This window comes from Eschscholzia californica, unplaced genomic scaffold, assembly GCF_041429995.1.
Source record: "Eschscholzia californica isolate CP2 unplaced genomic scaffold, dmEscCali1.0.p SCAF_3, whole genome shotgun sequence".
Classification (NCBI taxonomy): Eukaryota; Viridiplantae; Streptophyta; class Magnoliopsida; order Ranunculales; family Papaveraceae; genus Eschscholzia; species Eschscholzia californica.
The window spans coordinates 64040889-64060325 of NW_028238420.1; the positions used below are offsets into that span (position 1 = coordinate 64040889).

At 36.6% G+C, this 19437-nt stretch overlaps 3 protein-coding genes across 4 annotated transcripts; 1 reads left to right on the forward strand and 2 right to left on the reverse strand.

Annotated features, from left to right (window-relative positions):
- The first annotated feature begins 3862 nt into the window (after positions 1 to 3862).
- LOC147553229 (cypmaclein-like) lies at positions 3863 to 4536 on the forward strand. 2 transcript variants are annotated; one of them, XM_086669211.1, is made up of 3 exons: positions 3863 to 3978; positions 4071 to 4118; positions 4197 to 4536. In XM_086669211.1, the coding sequence occupies exons 1-3, from the start codon at positions 3913 to 3915 to the stop codon at positions 4440 to 4442; spliced, it is 360 nt and encodes a 119-aa protein (XP_086525337.1). In that variant the 5' UTR covers positions 3863 to 3912; the 3' UTR covers positions 4443 to 4536. The 2 variants fall into 2 exon arrangements, with proteins under 2 accessions (XP_086525337.1, XP_086525338.1); XM_086669212.1 differs by having other exon boundaries at positions 4074 to 4118.
- Positions 4537 to 8974: 4438 nt separating this feature from the next.
- Positions 8975 to 11836, reverse strand: LOC147553230 (Putative thiol-disulfide oxidoreductase DCC). The gene is made up of 3 exons (XM_086666395.1): positions 11404 to 11836; positions 10345 to 10512; positions 8975 to 9518 (listed from the first exon to the last, which is right to left on the reverse strand). Exons 1-3 carry the CDS (start codon positions 11726 to 11728, stop codon positions 9280 to 9282), a joined length of 732 nt encoding a protein of 243 aa, XP_086522521.1. The 5' UTR covers positions 11729 to 11836; the 3' UTR covers positions 8975 to 9279.
- Positions 11837 to 13148: 1312 nt separating this feature from the next.
- Positions 13149 to 19037, reverse strand: LOC147553231 (RNA-binding (RRM/RBD/RNP motifs) family protein). The gene is made up of 9 exons (XM_086668692.1): positions 18744 to 19037; positions 18245 to 18566; positions 16905 to 17112; positions 15983 to 16579; positions 15813 to 15897; positions 14890 to 15219; positions 14250 to 14303; positions 13998 to 14057; positions 13149 to 13421 (listed from the first exon to the last, which is right to left on the reverse strand). The coding sequence occupies exons 1-9, from the start codon at positions 18918 to 18920 to the stop codon at positions 13293 to 13295; spliced, it is 1962 nt and encodes a 653-aa protein (XP_086524818.1). The 5' UTR covers positions 18921 to 19037; the 3' UTR covers positions 13149 to 13292.
- Positions 19038 to 19437: the final 400 nt, after the last annotated feature.

The window sequence follows — 19437 nt, forward strand, 5'->3', positions numbered from 1 at the left end:
GTGAGGCAGAGGAAGTGGATGAGAGAGATAAAATGGGCCGGTTCCAACGAGTTTTCTGTTTGTAAATCTCCATGGTATTCGGGTCTCAAATTTTGAACGGGTCAAAGATCAGTTTCCAATTAACCCATTGAAAAGAGAATAAAATAACAACAAGGCTACACAACCCACCTCCACGGACTCCCACTTGAACCGCATGCGAGAGAAACAAGAGTTTCTCTCTCATCTCACACGTTTAGTCACGTGGAGAGAGAAATAAGGGTTTCTCTCACATGCAGTTCAAGTGGGAGTCCCTGGAGGTGGGCTGAGTATACTTAATGACAAAATAAGGTGTCACTCCGTTGTCCTCAAATGTGGATCAGTAGACGAATGAGAAGAATTAGTGGCTCATTATACATTCTTTTAGCCAATGTGCAAGTCAATGTCAAATGTTTCAATAATCTTGTTTTGGATGGAGATTCAAAGAATGTAGTCGACAAACAAGCTGCAAGGAACTAGGAAGGCAATTTAATGCTCTTTGGATGAGTCTAAGAGTCATCCAACAAGCTCGACCTCGAAGAGTTTCTTCCGATTTACTATTATATTCCCATCGGGCAAACAATATGGTCGATCAGTTTGCAACCCAAGAAAAAGACTGATCTCATGTGATATATAACAAAATGTATACTAGCGGAACTTTAATGCACACTGACCATTCGAAAACAAAATTCGTATATAGGTCAAACGCGATGATGGACTGCATAAGTAGGAATGTAACTCTTTTATTTGAATGAATGGGAGGTGGTGGCTATGCCAGGAAAAACCCGGCACACGGTTAGAGCATATCCAACCGAAGGGGTTTTATATTAGGTTGAAAATTCAAATTTTCAGTTTAACCTCTTAGGTTCAACCGACTTCTCTTTGGATCGATTTTAGGCTCAGGCGCAAAGAGAAACTCAATCAACTCTAAGAGTGGAGTCAACTGAGCCCATTTTGAGTTGGTTTCCGTATGATCGTTCCGATCCCCAACAGTGATATGGAGGATCAAATATGGTCGTTGGATATGTTCCTATGACCAAATCTTGAAAATTTAGACAATTGGAGCTCATCCATGTCCAAATTTGGGTTGGTTCCCTTTACATAGAGAACTAGAGAGTGGTTTTTCAAAAGCTCCAATTAATGGATATTGGGAAGCCAGAGATGAAGAAGCACATTGCAGAGCAATTGCGATGAATGGAGTTGATTTTTTGCATATCCACAAGATACCACACACTTGTTTCACACATGCACAAGATCACACACGTTATTCACACCCCTACAAAATACCACACACTTGTTTCACACGTGCACAATTTTATGCCTACGCCTCTTAATAATGAGAGTTATTTTTTAAGTACAACATTTTCATTTTATTAATTTAAAAGGGTAGATTTTGGGCCTAAGCCATCCATGGTTGGACTTGCTCTAATAGGAGAGCTTGAGCAATAAGGGAGAATAATTAATTTTTGAGGAATAGTAATGGACAATTATCACTGATAGTTCAGTTGCTTGTCCATGTATTATCAAAATTTAGAATCTAGAAGATTGAAATTTAGTGGAGGTAGAAATTTATCTTTTATTGATTTTGTGTTATTAGTTATTGTTTAAATTAGTTTTATAGCCTTTAAAGCGAATAAGTGCCTCTAGGCAGGGGCGGATCCATGGGGGTGCGAGGGGGTGCGATCGCACCCCATGGATCCTCCCCCAAAAAAATAGTAGTAGTAGCAATTTTTTTTATATACGTTTGTATACCTATATAATATATGTCTAGTAACGTATGATTATGACGGTAAGAAATGTTTGGCTTAGTGGTGAAGGTTTGGGTAGAGCTTGGCCATGAGTGTGAGGTCATGGGATCGAAACCCTCCATTAACATTTTATGTATTTCTTTTGTATGTATGTGTGTATTACTATATATCTATGATAGTAAGTAGAGCTTGGCTTAGCGGTTTAACTATTTTATGTTACTGAAATTGATAATGAGTCGGTTATGCGAATATTTCGAAACATAAAATCGCTTAGAAAATATAATTAATGAATAGAAGTATTGTGAGAGGCGGTTTCAATCAATAGAGAGGCGGTTTCAAACTTGTTGAAGAGGCGGTTTCAATCAATAGAGGCTGTTTAGGATGCTTTAATCTGTGGCGGTTTAGTTTTGGTTTCCAAATTGAATTGAAATTGAAGTCGGTGGTGAGCATCCAATGGTTTCCAAATTTAAGTCGGCTTATACTATATAAATAGGGGGGTTTGAGTGCTTTGTAAAACACATCAACAACAACAACAAACACAACAAGTCTTCTTTAGAGAGAGCTAGAGAGAGAGAGAGAGCAAGTGAGAGAGAAATTTGGTCATAGTTTTGAGCGGTGTTTAATTTCTCGGTCGTCGAAGATCTATTATAGAAGGTTAATTTCTACGCGGTACACAATCTTGGAACGAACTTGCGGGTTGTGTGAGTCGTCTTCATCAATCCTTCAATAAAGATTTCTTGTTCGCCCGAGGACGTAGGTTTTAAGCCGAACCTCGTCAATTCTGTTTGCATATTTAGTTTTGGCATAGCTTTTCAATTAATTTTCATAATCGGATCAATTTCTAGGATAAGCTCGATAGCTTCCGCGACTTTTATTTCTAACATGTATTTTGTTAGTTATTGTGTTTGCAAAAAAAAAAAATTTTTTTAGGTATATAAGATTGCACCCCTTAAGTGAAAATTCTGGATCCGTCCCTGCCTCTAGGACAACTTATAGTTGTTATGAGTGTAGTCTAGTGTACCTAAATCAATTGATATATGGTTGTCTAATGTATTTGTATAGCCCTCTGTTTAAAAAAAAAAAAATCTAACCGCAACATTCCAACTATTACATCTAATTCTAGATTGTAGTAGAAGTGAGAAAAGCTTAAAAAAAAGTAAAAAGGGCTTAGATTTATATGTTTTCGTGGGCTATATTTATACATTTGGCCCATGTTCTTTTTAAAACAGAAAAATGATTGAATCAGATCTGTCCAAATCTTAATAGGAATCGATTGCCCATCAAATGAGTTCTTAGATCTATCAAGAGAAAGAAATATTTGTTGTTTAGGTGTAGGTAACTCTATTTTTAGCCTTTGTGTTGTTGCTCTTTTAAACAATGATGCTAAACGGGTAAAAAAGATGGGTCTGCCACAAGTTGTGAACCGACGTGACTGGCTCCAATTGGATGGGTCGTTTTCGACAAAGACCGTCCCACAAGAGCTAGTACACATTAGCTTTGGCTTGTAATCGGCCCATTTTTTTCTCCTCACTTTGGCATTTTTTTCTATTCATAATTACAAGATTGGTCCGACCAAGCATTGATTTCCACACCTATTTCCACATCATAGGAATGGGGATTGGGTCCCCTACCCACACTTGAAAAGGTCCCATGTTGTACTAAAGTTAGGTAGTATTATTAGGATCAACTAAATAAATCTACTTTGGAATTAAGTGTATTTTTCTAATAAAATCAAAAATATTTTTCTTTAAAGAATATAATCAAGTTTCCTCTCGCTAAAGTATCATTAGATATGAACAATCAAATATGATAAATAGTGTATTTTTTTCGGGGTTGTAAAAAACCTTAATGGCTAAAACTAGTAAGAATTTATTCTTCTTTTGTAAAAGGGGGGGAGAGATTGTTCTCATAAAAACAAACAAATACGGACGTATAATTTACACGTTAAATAAATATATAAAAAACGAAAATATAATAATTAATAATTCAAGGAGTAATTGTAAATAGGAAGGTTAGTTGAGGACTTGAGGGCATTATCTTGTCCAAAGTGAAGTAATGAACCACTATATAAACATCCCAAGCTTCCTCATTCTAACTCAGAAATCCCCTCAAGCAAACCTACTCTATTAAGCTAGTATATCATATAGTAATGCCTGCAATGGCGCTGCGTATGCTTATCCTGGTGATGATTTTATTCGTCACCATCACTGACCAGGTAAATAAATACTACTGTTTTTTAGTTTATTTTTTGTATAATTTAGTCGAGTACCATTTTTATTATTAGTTCAGTTATTATATTCATTCTAGCAGGTTTCAACAGCGGATGGTGAATTAAAAAGGATCAACAAGCAGCCGGTATGAACATTCCCTTCCTCCTCTCTTCCTCTCTCTAGTTCTTATTCCCTCTTTAGTTCTAACTATTTGTGTTTGCAGGTGGTGGTAAGAGGTGGTGGTGGTGGTGGTGAGAATAGGAAGACGGTAGAGGAGGAGATACATTGTGATAAATTATGTGGAGTAAGGTGTGGTGCACATTCAAGGCCAAATGTGTGTATGAGAGCATGTGGGACTTGTTGTATAAGATGCAAATGTGTCCCACCAGGGACTAGTGGTAACAGAGAAGTATGTGGGGTTTGCTATACTGGAATGACCACCCATGGTAACAAGACTAAGTGCCCCTAGTGGCCTAGTCATTCTTTTGAAGTGACCTTGTACTTATTTGTAATGGTGGCCTTAAATTTTAGAAGTAAAAAATAAGAAGGGTTATTTTACCAAAGGATCGACCATCTCTGTGAATGAGCATGACCTTTTGTTATTTCGTGAAAGGGATGTGGACTAACGAAATTAATTTAAACTTTAACACCATTAGATACTAACACCGTCTAATGCTATGGTTATGAAAATCTACAGTTAGATTATATAGTTAATTTTATACGACCCGATATGTCAACATCAAAAAAGTTCTTTAAGAGATTTTAAAGGCAATGTCCCAAGTTGTTATAGTCAATCTCGTTAAAGGCAATGGTGTCTAATTTTGTTAAAGGCAATGTGTGTATTAAGAGGCAATGTCTGAGGTTGACCTAACTGTGTCAAATCGTTGCCTGCAACCTAATGTGAAAAAAAATCTCTTTTTTTCGTCCTCTTCCCTATCCTCTCTCTCTTCTACTTCCGGACGTTTGATTTCGAGAGGAAACCAGACCTTCAAGGTCTAGTTTGAAAATCCTCTCTCTCTTCTACTTCCGGACGTTTGATTTCGAGAGGAAACCAGACCTTCAAGGTCTAGTTTGAAACCCAAACCCACTATCCTTTGTTCGTTACTCTCTCTCTCACTTAGTTGTTTGCTGCTCTATTCTTGCCATGTCTCTTCCCTTTTTGTCTATACCCATTTTGATCATTAATCATGGCTTGCTTCATTCCAAGACTATTCCACTAGATCAACAATAGGGTTTGATCAAGTCGAGAAATCGATCAAGAGGGCCGAACTAACATTCAAATTGAAACCTAAATCTTTAGATGATTTCATTAGAAAAACAACAACAACAAAACGAATAACCCCTCTTCAGTGAGAGGATCAAAATCTAGTAGAATTCAAGGGTTGACGAATCTACTTATCAACAGAGGGAAAACCCATTTCAAAAATCCAATAATGGTGGTGGGATGAAGATTGTGAGTGAGAAAACTATTTGTAAGGTTTGTGGTAAAGGATTTCCTTCATTGAAATTATTATCAGGTCATATCAGAAAACATCCTCAAAGGTCATGGAGTGAATGTTTCAAGACTTGTTAATGCTGAATTTCAGTACAAGAAACCTAAAATTAGCAGGGAAAACGGAATTCTAGTTCATGGGTTTAGTTGCAATCTTTTAAGGGAGGTCACCTTAGACCTTGTGGGGGCACGTGCCCCCACAGACCACTTGGTGGCCCTTTGTATGCTTAGAGAATTGGGCAAGGCTGTTAATAACTCAATACACTTGATTTGATTCTTGGATGAGAGTAAAACTTCCATTTCTACCTTTTTATTTCTCAATTTTAGCTTACTTGAACTGTTGCTTCATTTTATCAGCTAGGTAAAGAAAAAAAATAAATCGAATGTGAAACCGAATAGTGAATCGAAAACATAAATAATGAATAAAGACATTACAACAAATCCAAGGAATCGAAAGTACAGCAAAATTAGTATTGTTGTATATGAATCTCATTCTGATCACCATAAATCTGTGACTGTAGTACATTAAGTAAGAATTTCCGAACGTGTCCTCTCATTTCTATCAATGTTTGTCTCCCATGAATAAATTTTTTCGACATCTTCATTAACGAGAACGAAAAATAACGAAGATGCAAGACTTCCTGAAGTATAACCATCAGATCCTCAGCCCAAGAAACATGGATAGAAAAGAGAAACCAAGAACTCCGATTCGTGTGGTATATGTAATTGTATCTATATTGAAATATGATCTACGGTCTACTAGTGACTATATGCCCGATACTTATTTGGGAAATGATAAAGTTACAAAAGATTTTGACGAAAAAAGGTTCCCAATTGATTTGGCGGGTGTGGTTTCAAAGTTTGACCAAATCTAGGCCGTTGAGAGATGAAAATCACAACCGCCACATGAGCTGGGAACTTTTTTTTGTCAAAATCTTTTGTGATTCTAGCATCTCTCTACTTATTTACGCTCCTATCCCATATTTCTTTCCGGTCAATGAAGTGTTGGAGCACTTCTGGGTCTTTTATGTCGAACTTCTTATGATATCTACATTTGGTTAGTGTTTTGCTTTGCCAGTCTCATATCTTTCCGCTGAATTGTGATGTATGCTCCAACTTTCCATTGCCGGAAATGCTTACTAGGTTTCTCCAACTCACCATGTTTACGTTATCTTTTTTTAATAAAAAAAAATTTTGAACCATTGTCTTCCCGCTAAGAAAGAAATACTACTTATGTATCAATTTAGATACTAATTTTTGAACTAGGCAAGATGATTCACTGCTGGAATGATTTGTTTTTTTTCGCAGCTGGGTTGAAGGCATTTCATCACTTCGCTCAAATCTGGCATCGTCATTCTTCGTACTTGTCATTTTGCAGGTTTGTGCCGAATCTGCGAGCGAGTATGGTGAATTGGTGGCTGATCCAACCACCAATAAACTTCTTCACTACACTGAAAAGCCCGAGACTTTTGTATGTACAAGTATAAACTTCTCTGCCTATGCTTAATAAAGTTTTCGATAGTTTCACATAGTCATTATGTGTTTCTTCTCTCAATTTATTCATGTTTCTATATATTATAATCTGGGTTATCGTTTGCAGCCAATTTTTAGCGTGTATCCAGTTTTGAAGCTCTTCAATCGGCATTAAAGTAAGATTACTTGCAGCTAATCTCCGCCCGTAGGGCGCGGTGGACGCCTAGCATATATATCAACACGATTAATAAACCTACATTTTTATCCTAATTATTATCTCTATTTCTCTCCATTATTTTTGTTCCAAGTTTCATATTTTCATATTCCATTCTAGGGTTTAACTCTATGTTGTATCAACAAGCATATTTAAGATCTAAATCCGAAATAGAGGGAAAAGCATAGAAAATACAAGTCCATACTATTAATCAAACTCGCAATTACCATGCAAAATTAAGAGTTGCTTTTATACAGAAAAAAGACTTGGAATAAAACTTGTGATTGTGGAGCGCCTATGAAGGATTCGTACCACTTTGGACGTCTTCTTTTTTCGATCATAATGATGGTAAACATCTGTTCTGCATGTGGCCATCAATCGTCGAAGTCCAATGATAATTAAGTTTGTCCCTGCAATGGCTTGAACTTGGATGAAAAAATCATTTCTTTTCCAATTAAAGTGAATGGTTTCTTCAATCCAATTACTAGTCTTGTTTTCTTGTTTCTTGCAATTGGAATCTTCATGATGTAATATCCACATCTTTAAAGTGTTTTTACTTGTATTAATCTTCAAAATAGCTAAACATCCATCAACCTCTAACCAACGATCTGTGCTCTCAACAGGAAAAGGGGTTGAGAACGTTTTGAATTTTTCATTTCTAACATCAAATGCTACTATAAAATTGTTAGACATTTTGTTCCATGTATTTACAAAAGGCTTCCAAAAGACGAAACCATTTGCATAAACAGAATGAAAATCGTCAACGTCACATGGTGGTATCTCACTAATTCTTCTCCAAGAATTGTCTTTGCCTATTGTAAATACCTCACAAAAACTCTTCCGAGTGTGATTGTTCGGGTATAGATTCCATATGCCAATGACTTTATGTACCTTATCGACGGGATCAAATCCTAATCCATATATTTGAAGGAAACGAAGACCCGATTTTTCAAGACTTGGGATTAATTTTTTCTCCCCCTCTACTGTGCCCAATGTTCTTTCTTCTCTAGTGCTAAGATTGTAAAGAGTAATGGAGTTTAGGTTGCACCTCTCGCGAAAACATATCAAACCATTTACGGGCTTTAACCTACACACCGCATCTATCATTACCTTATGAGTTTCACTATCTGCAACACATTCACGTAGATGCATTGAAGATAAAGAGACCTTAGGTACTATTGTATGGACAAGGATCATCGGGTTATTTTTCGATCGGGTAAAATATAAATCATGAAAGTGTCGATCGTGTTGAATTAAGTAATGCCAATTTTTACATATAGATTTAAATCGCTTCAATGTTTTTACTGGAAGTCTACTGAGTATCTCGTATACTAAAACATCATAATCAAGAACCGTAATATTATTGTTAGTAGTAGGGTTCTTCTTCCAAATATGATAATTACCAGTATCCGTCTTACTTCTCTTCTTCATGGCTTTCTTCAATCTACTTATCTACGTAGTCTCTCTCCTCTGATTCTCCCTCTCTCTCTTTCTCTGATAAGAAGTTGTTTTCCTGATTTTCTTTATATAGCAGATTTGGGCTTTTGATTTGAGGATTTGGCGTTAAAAAGGAAACCCTACTCTTATTAGATATTCTGACTTCCTTACGTATCCTACTATGTTAGGGTTTCACAGTGGGTGCCAGCTGAGCAAAGCATCTCACGTGGATAACAAAATTTGTAAGGGATTGGCCATTTTCAGAAATAGTCCCTCCAAATTGGTTTAATTACAAACAGGGGCGTCCCAAGAGAAGAGAGAAGAAATTCTCAATAAAGAGAATGGAGGCTTTGGAAACATTAAAGAATGAATAAGACCGTGAAAAGAAATCGAAAATACTCAAAAACTTGTATTGCTGTGTATGAAGCTCATTCTGACCACCATAAATCTGTGAATGTAGTACAGTAAGTAAGAATGTCTGAATGTGTCCTTTCATCTCCATCAATGTTTGTCTCCATGAAGAAAAATTTATCGACATCTTCACCAACGAGATCGAAAAATAATGAAGACGCAAGACTTCCAAAAGTATAACCATCAGTTCCTCGGCTCAAGAAATGTGGGTAGAAAGAAGAACCCAATTCGTGGGGCATGTAATTATATCTACTATATTCAAATATAATCCTCGGTCTACTAGTGACTATCTGCCCGATACTTATCTACGCACCTATCCCATATTTCTTTCCGGTCAATGAAGCGTTGGAGCACTTCTGGGTCTTGTAAAGCTTCACAGTCTTCTTCTTTTCCAAACCAGTCATAACGGTGCTTGGCAATGTAGTCGTAGATGGCATCCCTCAAAACGGCAGGTATAATCATTAAAGCTTGCAATGCTGAGTAGGGAGGAGGTAGATACGATGCAATTCTCAATGCAGCTGTGAAATCATGTCATTGCAGAAAAAGATAAACTTTAGATTCTGTGAAACTTCAGAGAAACAAGAAATGAAAAGAAAGATATTGTCTCAGGAGTCAGGACTAGGGCAACTAGAGTGGATCGGTTACTAAATGAACAAACATCTTACAAGTTTAGTTTATAAACCACAAAATGTCTAACTGCAATCAATCAAAATAATTGCCCGTAAAATATGTGGTACACAAGGACTACCTACATTGGCAATCATTATGAATGACTTCCAGCGCCTATTGGAGGCATGAATAAGAAACTAAAGGATTAGAACCTCGTGAATGATTTTACCCTGCTCGTGCGCTCTGTTGGGGGCATGAACAGTGAACCTAAGAAACTGAGTTTTTTTCATGACCATCTTGATATAGTTATGTAGAACTTGAAGGCTGGAGCATAAAAAATGCATAGAGGAAGCGTCTTTGTCAGGAGTGGTCATTTCTTTGCTCCTATAATATGTTTTACTTGTATTTTCAACTTAATTTGTGATTGCAGTTGGGTAATAGTATTAAGAGACAATGGTGATCAATGTGAGGATCAGTATTGAGGAATACTTTGTAGACATCTTGCGACACGAATCAGATATCCTGGCCATAAAATTCCGATCATAAAAATCACTGAGGAAGTTCTTAAGCAAAGTAACGGTATCAGACGGAAATGAATCTCTTTTTTCAAGTTCCAAATAAACCGCACAAATATAAAGATCACCTTGTCTCATATTCAGAAGATTTGGAACTAAACCAGACAATCCAACTATGAACATAAAAGGAAACAAAGCGAAATGAATATGTTAAGCTTACCGGTCGAGCCTTGAGAGTACGTATTCGGACCTTCAACAAACAAGAAGCGTTGAAGAACGTCTTTTCTTTTAAGACCACAGTAACTTAAGTACGGTTCGGCAGCCTTGGATTGCAGACAACAGAATTTGATCTGCCGATATTCATCAACTCTGATTAACCATCGTACTCCTAGGTTAACATCGGCACAAGGAAACATTAAAAAAAAAGACTAACCATTTAGAACAAAGATCAAGGTTTAAGAATAGTAGATAAAACCATTTAGACTTACTAGTTTCTACCCATGACTACAAAACTAAAGTAGAGCCTAACTATTCAGTTTGTGGTCATCCAACTCAAAACCAATTGGCGATGAGTGAAGAGGACTTAGTTGACATTATATTCTTGGTTGCTAGATACTCCTTCTCACGTGGGTGGAGTTCAAACAGAACCAAGAACGAAAGTAGAGCCTAACTATTCAGTTTGTGGTCATCCAACTCAAAACCAATTGGCGATGAGTGAAGAGGACTTAGTTGACATTATATTCTTGGTTGCTAGATACCCCTTCTCCCACGTGAGAAACACAAACCCATAATAAAATCTTATTCATGCTTAGACTACAAAAAAAAGTCTAGAGATGGAACAACTTAACTTCACATAGACTACATAAACCTAATCACGAAGACATTCATGAACAAAATGAGAGAAATTGGTGGTTTCGGAGCAATGCTTGAACTCAAGCTAAACTTTCACAGAGAACAACACTAAGGTTGTGTGTGTGTGTGTTTTTTTTTTCTCATTGTTTGAATTTGATTCATCTAACTTGTCAGAATCTGAATTCTCTGACTCAAATGGACCCACCACAATCAACCCAAATCAGTCCTTCAGAGGAACATACTGAAATCTGACTCATTTTAATTCAGACCTCGAGCCAGATTTCATATCTGACTCGAATTAAAAAAACTACCTAAATGAAAAAAAAAAACTACTCCATTACAGAACGAAAACCCTAATAAAACTTTCAAATTTTGATCAGTCTAAAAATTCTAGAGAGAGAAAGTAATGAAATGAAATAGACAATACCATTGTGACAGAGATGGCAAACACCGTCATAGATGACTACACGGGGCTGAAGAAAACCAGAAATCAATTTTGTGTTCGATCCTTCTTCTTCATCAACATCGAGAACTTCATCAGCGGTAGCAGAAATGCATTTGGAGATAGAAGATGATGAATAAGTATTACTAGAAAGAGATTTTGAAATTGGAAAAGGAGATCGATGAAGAAGAAGAAGAAGAGGTTTTAATTTAGACAAGGAACGAGGAGGAGGTCTTCTTCTGAAGGTTGTTAATGTTGCCCTAATTTCAGTCATTAACATCATCATCATCACTTTCTTTCTTTTTTGCATCTTCTTCCCTGGATTGATCTCTCTTCTTTCCTTCTTTCTAGTTCCTTCTTACCAAAATGCCCGAACAAGCTAGAGGGGCACATAATTTGTCAAAGGGGCACATAATTTGTCAAAGGGGCATATACATTTATATTATTGTTAGCGAACTGATAGTAGACTAACGATGATTTGTTAAATAGTAACTGTAAAGAATTAGTTGTTGTTTTACTGAAGTTGAGATTTATCTAACCTATTTCGTAAAGTAATTGTTCTTAAATTGGAGTTCGTGAGAAGAAATGAATTTTTGATCGACAATATAAAGGTCTTTGTGGATGGTGGTTGTTGCTTTCATACGATCGAGTTGTGTCAACAGATTGTGTTGCGTCCAGACTTTGGTAGTCTAGCCATTGGACATGATCTAAACGTGTTGTGCCAGTAAGATACGATCCATTGCCCACCACCACACTCTGTTCGTTGTATATAAAATATAAAAATGTCCATTCTGCGCGACTCCTAAACCAACAATGTTTAGGTAGATAGACAAGATTTAGAAAGAGAAGCTGAGATCAATTGTTTTTTCTCAATCGGTGAAACGGCATACTTTCACTTGATTTGAAACTAGACTTACGGAAAAAGTGTAAGTTGATTCAAGTTATAGCGTAGATGATGTACGAGATCGACGATTAAGGAGGTCCTTATTACCATCATTTCTTAGTAGCTATCGCTTCGAGCAAGAACTTTTTGAAGGGAGTTTGGTAGGATACTCGCTAATACACGTTCCGAGAGACACCGAGCTAATATGAAGAGCTCCTAGCAACAAGGAAATATAGATAACCGCTTATTTTACTACCAGTGATAAGGGTGGCTCAACAAGCGAATCAGTCTTTCAAACGGACGCTCGCGAGAGACACTACATAGACAAGGCACAAAAAGGCCCTGAGTTCTCTAAGCCGACTCTCTTCCTTTAGAGAGGAAGCGAACCCTGTCCAAAAGCTAGAAAGGAATGGGAACTCAACGCATCAGCGTCGTTCAAACGGCCCCCTGAGAAAGGGTCCAGTGGACTTTGAAGACCCCCGATGTAGTGCCCACTGGAAGAGGGGTAGAGACGTAGAGTAAGTGTTAGCCCACCTAATTAAGTGAAGATTTTGCCAACCTAGTAGTCGAGCAAATTAACACTTACAATGCCTAAGAGAATATACATGGAGTATATAAATGTCCCAAGAAACTACCATTTGGATGGTGGTTTTTCAAATTCAGATATATTATCTGACTAGAAATCTGAATTGACCCAATTTGGGTTCAGAATCTTATGTCTTATACTCTTTAGAATCTCTGGTTAATCGAAATGGTTAAGTCAGATTGATTATTTGTCCATCAAATCAGACTAATGTTAAAATTAAAATGTGAAAAATGACTATTTTGTTGTGGGCCAAAAACAAGGTAAACTCAAATGAGCCAAAATTTCAATACAAACAAAGTAAAATCGTAACCCAAAAGTTGTTGGTACACTAAAAGTTAAGCTTCCAAGAGTTCCAACTACACAATTACTAAGAAATACATTTATAAGGTCAAGATTGCATAAGATCTAGTCAATATTGTCTTCTTCGTCCTTAAAACTCAAATTCAATGTTTGCAACTTGAAACCAGATCCTTGTATCACTTCAACTAGGCTTGAAGCAACTCCTGTAGATTGAACTGTTGTCTGCTTTGTCAACTGCTCAAAAACAACAATCAAACACAAATGAGAGAAAATTACATAGATTCGCAATTAGTGTATCATAATGCAAGAAGAGTTTAACCACAAGATGATCAAGGGATTTTTTGAAGTTTGCATAATCCTCTTGTCAAACGAAACACTGATAACCCGAATCACGAAACGAAAATTCTATTGTTCATGAGCTACGGCCCCAACTGTAGCCTGACCTTATGATACAAGGATCCTTGTGCCCTTTTAGCAATCTATCCAAATATGGAAAAAATGTGATGGATCAACAGTTCAATTGCAAGCCACATCAACAGCTTTGATTGGGTTTAGGAACTTCGACATAGCCTTGGACTTGAGTAGGCAAACCCTCGACCCAAATTGAATTGCTGATAATGGAAACGGTGGAAGATAAACTTGGTCTCTATCACTGAGACAGATGATCTCTAATTTAATAACGAACTCGAGATACTATTGTTTAGCGGTTTTTCTTCCCTCAATTTTATGCAGATACAAACATTATATAAGTGTGTGTGTGTGTGTGTGTCCGTGTTACTCGTTAGAAATACAAATGTTCGTGTAACATACCTCAACACTAGCAATGCTCTCAACGACCCGAACTTGCAAATCGCTGACACCCTCAATTTGCTGAAAAGCAAACATGAATGCGTATATTAAATACCTGTCTAAGGCGCCTATTATAAATTTGATTCGTTAACGAGCTTATGCAAATGGTAGCGAAATCGTTTACTATCTTTGGATCATACCAAAATGACTACAAGTACCCAAAATATTCATTTGAACGAGGAAAGAAATAGTCAATTAGTAGGGAATACTCACCTCTAAAGCAGTAATCACCTTAGGGATATCGGATTCATTCATTGTCCCTTCTGCCTTCATATTCGAACAACAAAAATCTCTATTAGACAAAACGAAACCACAAAAATCAAGGAAACTAGAAAAATCGTATTACGTATTCCTTATGCCCCTTGCAAGCCTACCTAATGTTCGAGCATTCGTCAATCACTTATAAACACAAGATGATCGCCTAATTTTTTTCAATGTGCAATCCCACTAAATACGTTTTCCCTCACATCTTAGTCTTTGTTTGCTACCCGGGAACTTTTGTAAATTCTCACATTTCATTTCATGAGCCAATTACTAAATAGGCGAAATCAAGAAATAGGGTTTGAATAATTGTAGCTATGTACAAATTTTTTAATCGGATTTTGTCAAATTCATATGGGTTAACTAGAAAATAGTCAAATTTTTTAATCCGATTTTGTTTATCACTTATCAGAAGATTGAACACAGAAAAAGACCCAATTTTGATTTAACAACCAATAATTTCGGAATCAAAATTCATCAAATTCTTCTGTTAATGTTGGGTTATTGAGTTCTTCATTAAGTACTTAGCTTCTATAGTAAACCAAAGGGTAGAGAAGAAAAGAGGGAAATTAGGGATTGAAATGGAAGTTACCTGAAATAACATAGTGAGCATATCAGAAGGGGAGACAGGAACAGAAACGGGTTGTTCAGAGACAGAAGTTTCTTCTTCTTCTTGAGTTTCTGGAATTAGGGTTTCTTCTTCAACAGCTCTTGTTCTTGTACTAGTAATAAAACCATGGGTAATCTTTTTCTTGGTAGTTAAATGTTGAATACTGAGGTTTATAGCATACCCATTTTTTCTTAAAGTCCAAGAAGAAGAAGGATTATGAATTCTCAGGTGAGAAATGTTTCTGTTGATAGAAGCATATAATGAAGGGGAAGCTGCAAGACTAGCCATTACTCTCTTCTTCTTCTTCCTCTCCTAAAGACTAGAGAGAGAAAACCAATAGAATGCCTTTGGAAGTGTTTTTTTTTCTCTCTCTCTCCTATCTATCTTCCTCTCCCTATCCAAGTTTGTTGTATCATCCACTTGTCAACTCACTCCTATGACTGAACTAAATCCAAAACCTCCTTAAATCAGTCTGAATCAGCTTAAACAGGTAGTAGTATAGACCAGTAGAACAAGACCTAATATTTTGAAATCTGACTTGAACTAATTTAAATCTCTAATTATTACTTCCCAAAGACAAATAATTACTTAAAATTCCAGGACAAACATTGTCTTAGAATTCCATATACTGAATAAAGAATTGATTTCAGCTGGGATCTGAGTTGTGGAGAGAAACATTTTCTTTGCGTTATAATTGGCGTTTGCACTTTTTGTGTTTTTTTCTCCAATAATTTTGCTCAGAATCTGACGTGACATCTGCTTATGTGCAACTGTTAAGTTAACTAATTTTCGAGAATTTCAGTACTTAAAAATCAGAGAAACAGATTATATCATCAATAATCTCTGAATACATTCACCATGAAAATGGGATTAATTTTACACTTTCAAAACAGTTTTCTACATCAATTCTCTTTCTTTGAAACCAGAGATGCTGCTTTTCCATATCTAGAGAGAGCACCAGCTAATACCGCCTTCTCCTTTACCTTCAATCTGCACAATGACAAACATAAAAAACGATTACAACCGGACATTCATAAGTATTAGAACCGAAAACATAGAAAATAAAATCATCTACCTCTTCGCCGATCCAAGAGCTTTTAGTTTTTTAACCTTCTCTGTTTTTCCTTTAATTACTAGTTTTTTCTTCACTTTCTGGCTCTTCGGTTGTTGCTGCTTAGAAGATGGTGAATCAGTTTTAGTCGTCGATCTTGGTTTCTGGTTTTCATCACCTTCAATCTCCATGAAGGTTGAATGTTCAAAATCCTCTTCAACCTTTTCTTGGTTGGCTATAACAGATTGATTCAGAGATGAAGAATCACCAGTGTTACAAACTGATGCAAGTTCTTGCTTTTCATCAATATCATTAGGCTCCATCAGGTTTAAATGTTCGATATCCTCTTCGATTTCTTCCATATCTGCTGAGATTTCTTCAATTTCTGGGTCAGTAGGTTCGTCAACAGACATAACGTCCCATGATTCTGAGGAATCATTTGAAACTGTCTGTGGATTTTGTCCCAAACTAGGAAGCTTTGGTAATGGAGTAGAAAGCGACCTGGCTTTTGTTGCAAGTCCTGAAACAGAGTCTGACTCGTTTGGATTTGTAACCTCACAAGTCACTGCCTTTTGAATCTTACCGAAAGCTATACTTTGTTTGGAGAACATCTGTATAAATCTGAAATACGAGATTTGACGTCATTTTATAGAATTAGCAGATTTGGGTCGAAAACAAAATAAGGTCAAAAGTTAAAATGATGAAACAGCGCAACTGTATTCAATCTCAGTATAAGTTGTGCATCCCTGATTTAGCCATTACACTGGCTCGTTAACTCCAGTTCAAAATGGTACCAGGTTTTTTCTTGGTATGGGGCTATGGGCCTTCCGTAGACGACCTTCGTCCACATAATAACGTCTTACCAGCGTAAAATGCCTCTTAGTCTAAATAATAGGATAAGCTTTCGTGTTCCACGGAAATAGTAAATAGTGGAGTATAAAATTACCTATTTGCAGCTTCCTCGGACTTGAGATATACGAACGCAAAGCCCTTGCAGATAGGCTCCCTGGTCTTTTTGTTACCTGAAACGGCTGGACTTATACTAACTATCCCAGGAAATCCTTTAAAAGCCACCTGCAGATCTCTATGGACATTTTTCTTTTTTGGAAGATTCCCAACACGGACACGAATTCCATTAGGAACAACTTCGGGTGCTGCAAATTTCCATCACATGTTGCATTTTAAGATAAAGGATATTATGATTAACAAAAAATTTGAAACATACATGAGATGAAGCTAGACAAATTAGAGCATCCAAAGAGATGTCGAATTATAGTGAAAGCTAAAGCAGAAAAGGATGACAGCAACTGGATCCAGGAAGAACTTCAATGCATATCGAGTAAGGTTGTACTAGTTGTTGGGATAATCCCACATTGGTTGTGGAAGGGGCAAGTGGTGAGTTTATAAGGATCGGAGAAGTGTTACCTCTAGAGCTAGCTTTTAGGTTAAGAGAGGCCTAAGACCACCCACCACTGGCATCAGAACCCGGGTTCAACAAGTCCTGGTCCAATAACTATTGAAGTTAAAAAAGCTAACGTGCAAGGAGGAGATTGTCGGGATAATCCCACATTGGTTGTGAAAGGGGCAAGTGGTGAGCTTATAAGTGTGGGAAAAGCCTTTTGCCTCTTCTGCTAGCTTTTGGGCTAAGAGAGGCCCAAGACCACCCAACACTAGTCGGACAAAAGAGCTTCAAAGTTCATGTTTTGGTCATTTCAGAGAAAATTCTATTAGAGATCAGAGATGTATAAAACGACAAATGGAGGGCAAATATGACAAGATTGGACTCGTATGTCTAACTTCTACGATTTTTGGTAGCAAACCGTAGCCTAGTAGTAAAACCCCAAATGTCATCAACTATCCTACTTTGGATGTGGAGAATTAAACCCCCAACAAGGTTAACTAACACTTGTCCAACGATTGTGATACAGCCTATATAATGTCGTATACTACAACGATAGAATCAGATCGTTCGCCATTTCTAGTATTCCATATATTACACAATTCCTTGTGCCCTCGTGACTTAATGCTGGATAGGCCAGCAAAGAACATTTCATCAATCGTAATATGTAAACAGAAAGAAATCTATTCATGTTCAAAGCTAAAGCAATACTATTACCCATTAAGGTTTAGGGTTCTAAAATCGATAGAAACATACCTGTAACTTCATATCATATAAAGATGCAAATATAGTTACTCAATATACTCAAAAACATAAAAGATAAATAATTTCTATAAGAAGATGTAATCTGTAAAAAAATGAATCAGTAAATGAATTAAAAAACTAACCTTTAAGCATTTGTTGTTCTTTCTTAGAACTAATCATTTGTGGATTATTCTTAAGCTTATTAATATTAGCAAGTTGAGCTATCCTACTCTGTTCAATTTCTTCAGCTAATTTATCCTCAATTGAAGTATCATACTCTTTTCCTTCTCCAAAACCAGCAGGTTTGTTCTGAATCCAATTTTTCATACCCTCAAATGGTAGAAGCATACCCTCTTCATCTTCATCATCTTCCTCATCATCTTCATCAAAACCTTGCTTTCCCAAGGGACTGTTATTACCTTTTCTCCGTTTCTTTGTAGCATATAGAGAGAACCCAGGTCGACCCTGACCAAGAAAAACACAAATTTTTCAGGTGGGTGTATCAGTACCATTAAGATAAACTAGGGTTTTGTACAAAACTAGCTGAACTAGAACTTATCCAAATCCACATTGATGCATATAAATGGTCATAACCCAAAGATTAATATGAAAAAAAGAAGTTAGGGTTTAAGATGATTTTACCTTTTGTATCTTTGAAAATAGAGAATTATGATTTGTAGTAACCCCATTTGTTGTTCTTCTTCTTACTCGTAAACAAATAAATGAAATCCAAGGAGTAGAAGAAGAAGGAGTTCCAAAAAGAGAATTCCTTTGGCAATTTGAAGAATGCAATGATGGAAGTGCTCCTACCCCTGCCATTGTCTGCTATTCTTCTCCTAGAGAGAGAGAGAGAGAGAGAGAAGTGCTTCTGCTTCTGCTTCTGCTTCTGCTTCTGCTTTGCTTGTTTTAAGAGAAAAATTCAGTTCCCTCCCCTATCTAGTTCTCCTGATATCATCAGTATTTATGACTTTAGATTGACGGCTAGGATTGTCTGATGTGGTAAGTATCTCTATGAAACATATATCTTTGTATAAACTTGTTTTCCAAATAGATAAAAAATAAGTTGGAAATAGATCCATCGATCTTTAGAAAGATGAACAATCTTTTGGAACTGAATGATAAGATCGTTTTTTGAATTTTCACATTGTACTCTGTCATTTAGTCGTTTCAGTTGTTGGTACAAAATAAAGTTTGCAACAATTCGCACAAAATTACGCTACTAGTCTTAGATATTCTGATCCCTATTACAAAAGTTCTTTGCTTTGTTGGGCAGTACTAAATCCTGAATTTACATTTTGCACAAATCAAAATTCCCGAGTCATCAATAAATCTTTGA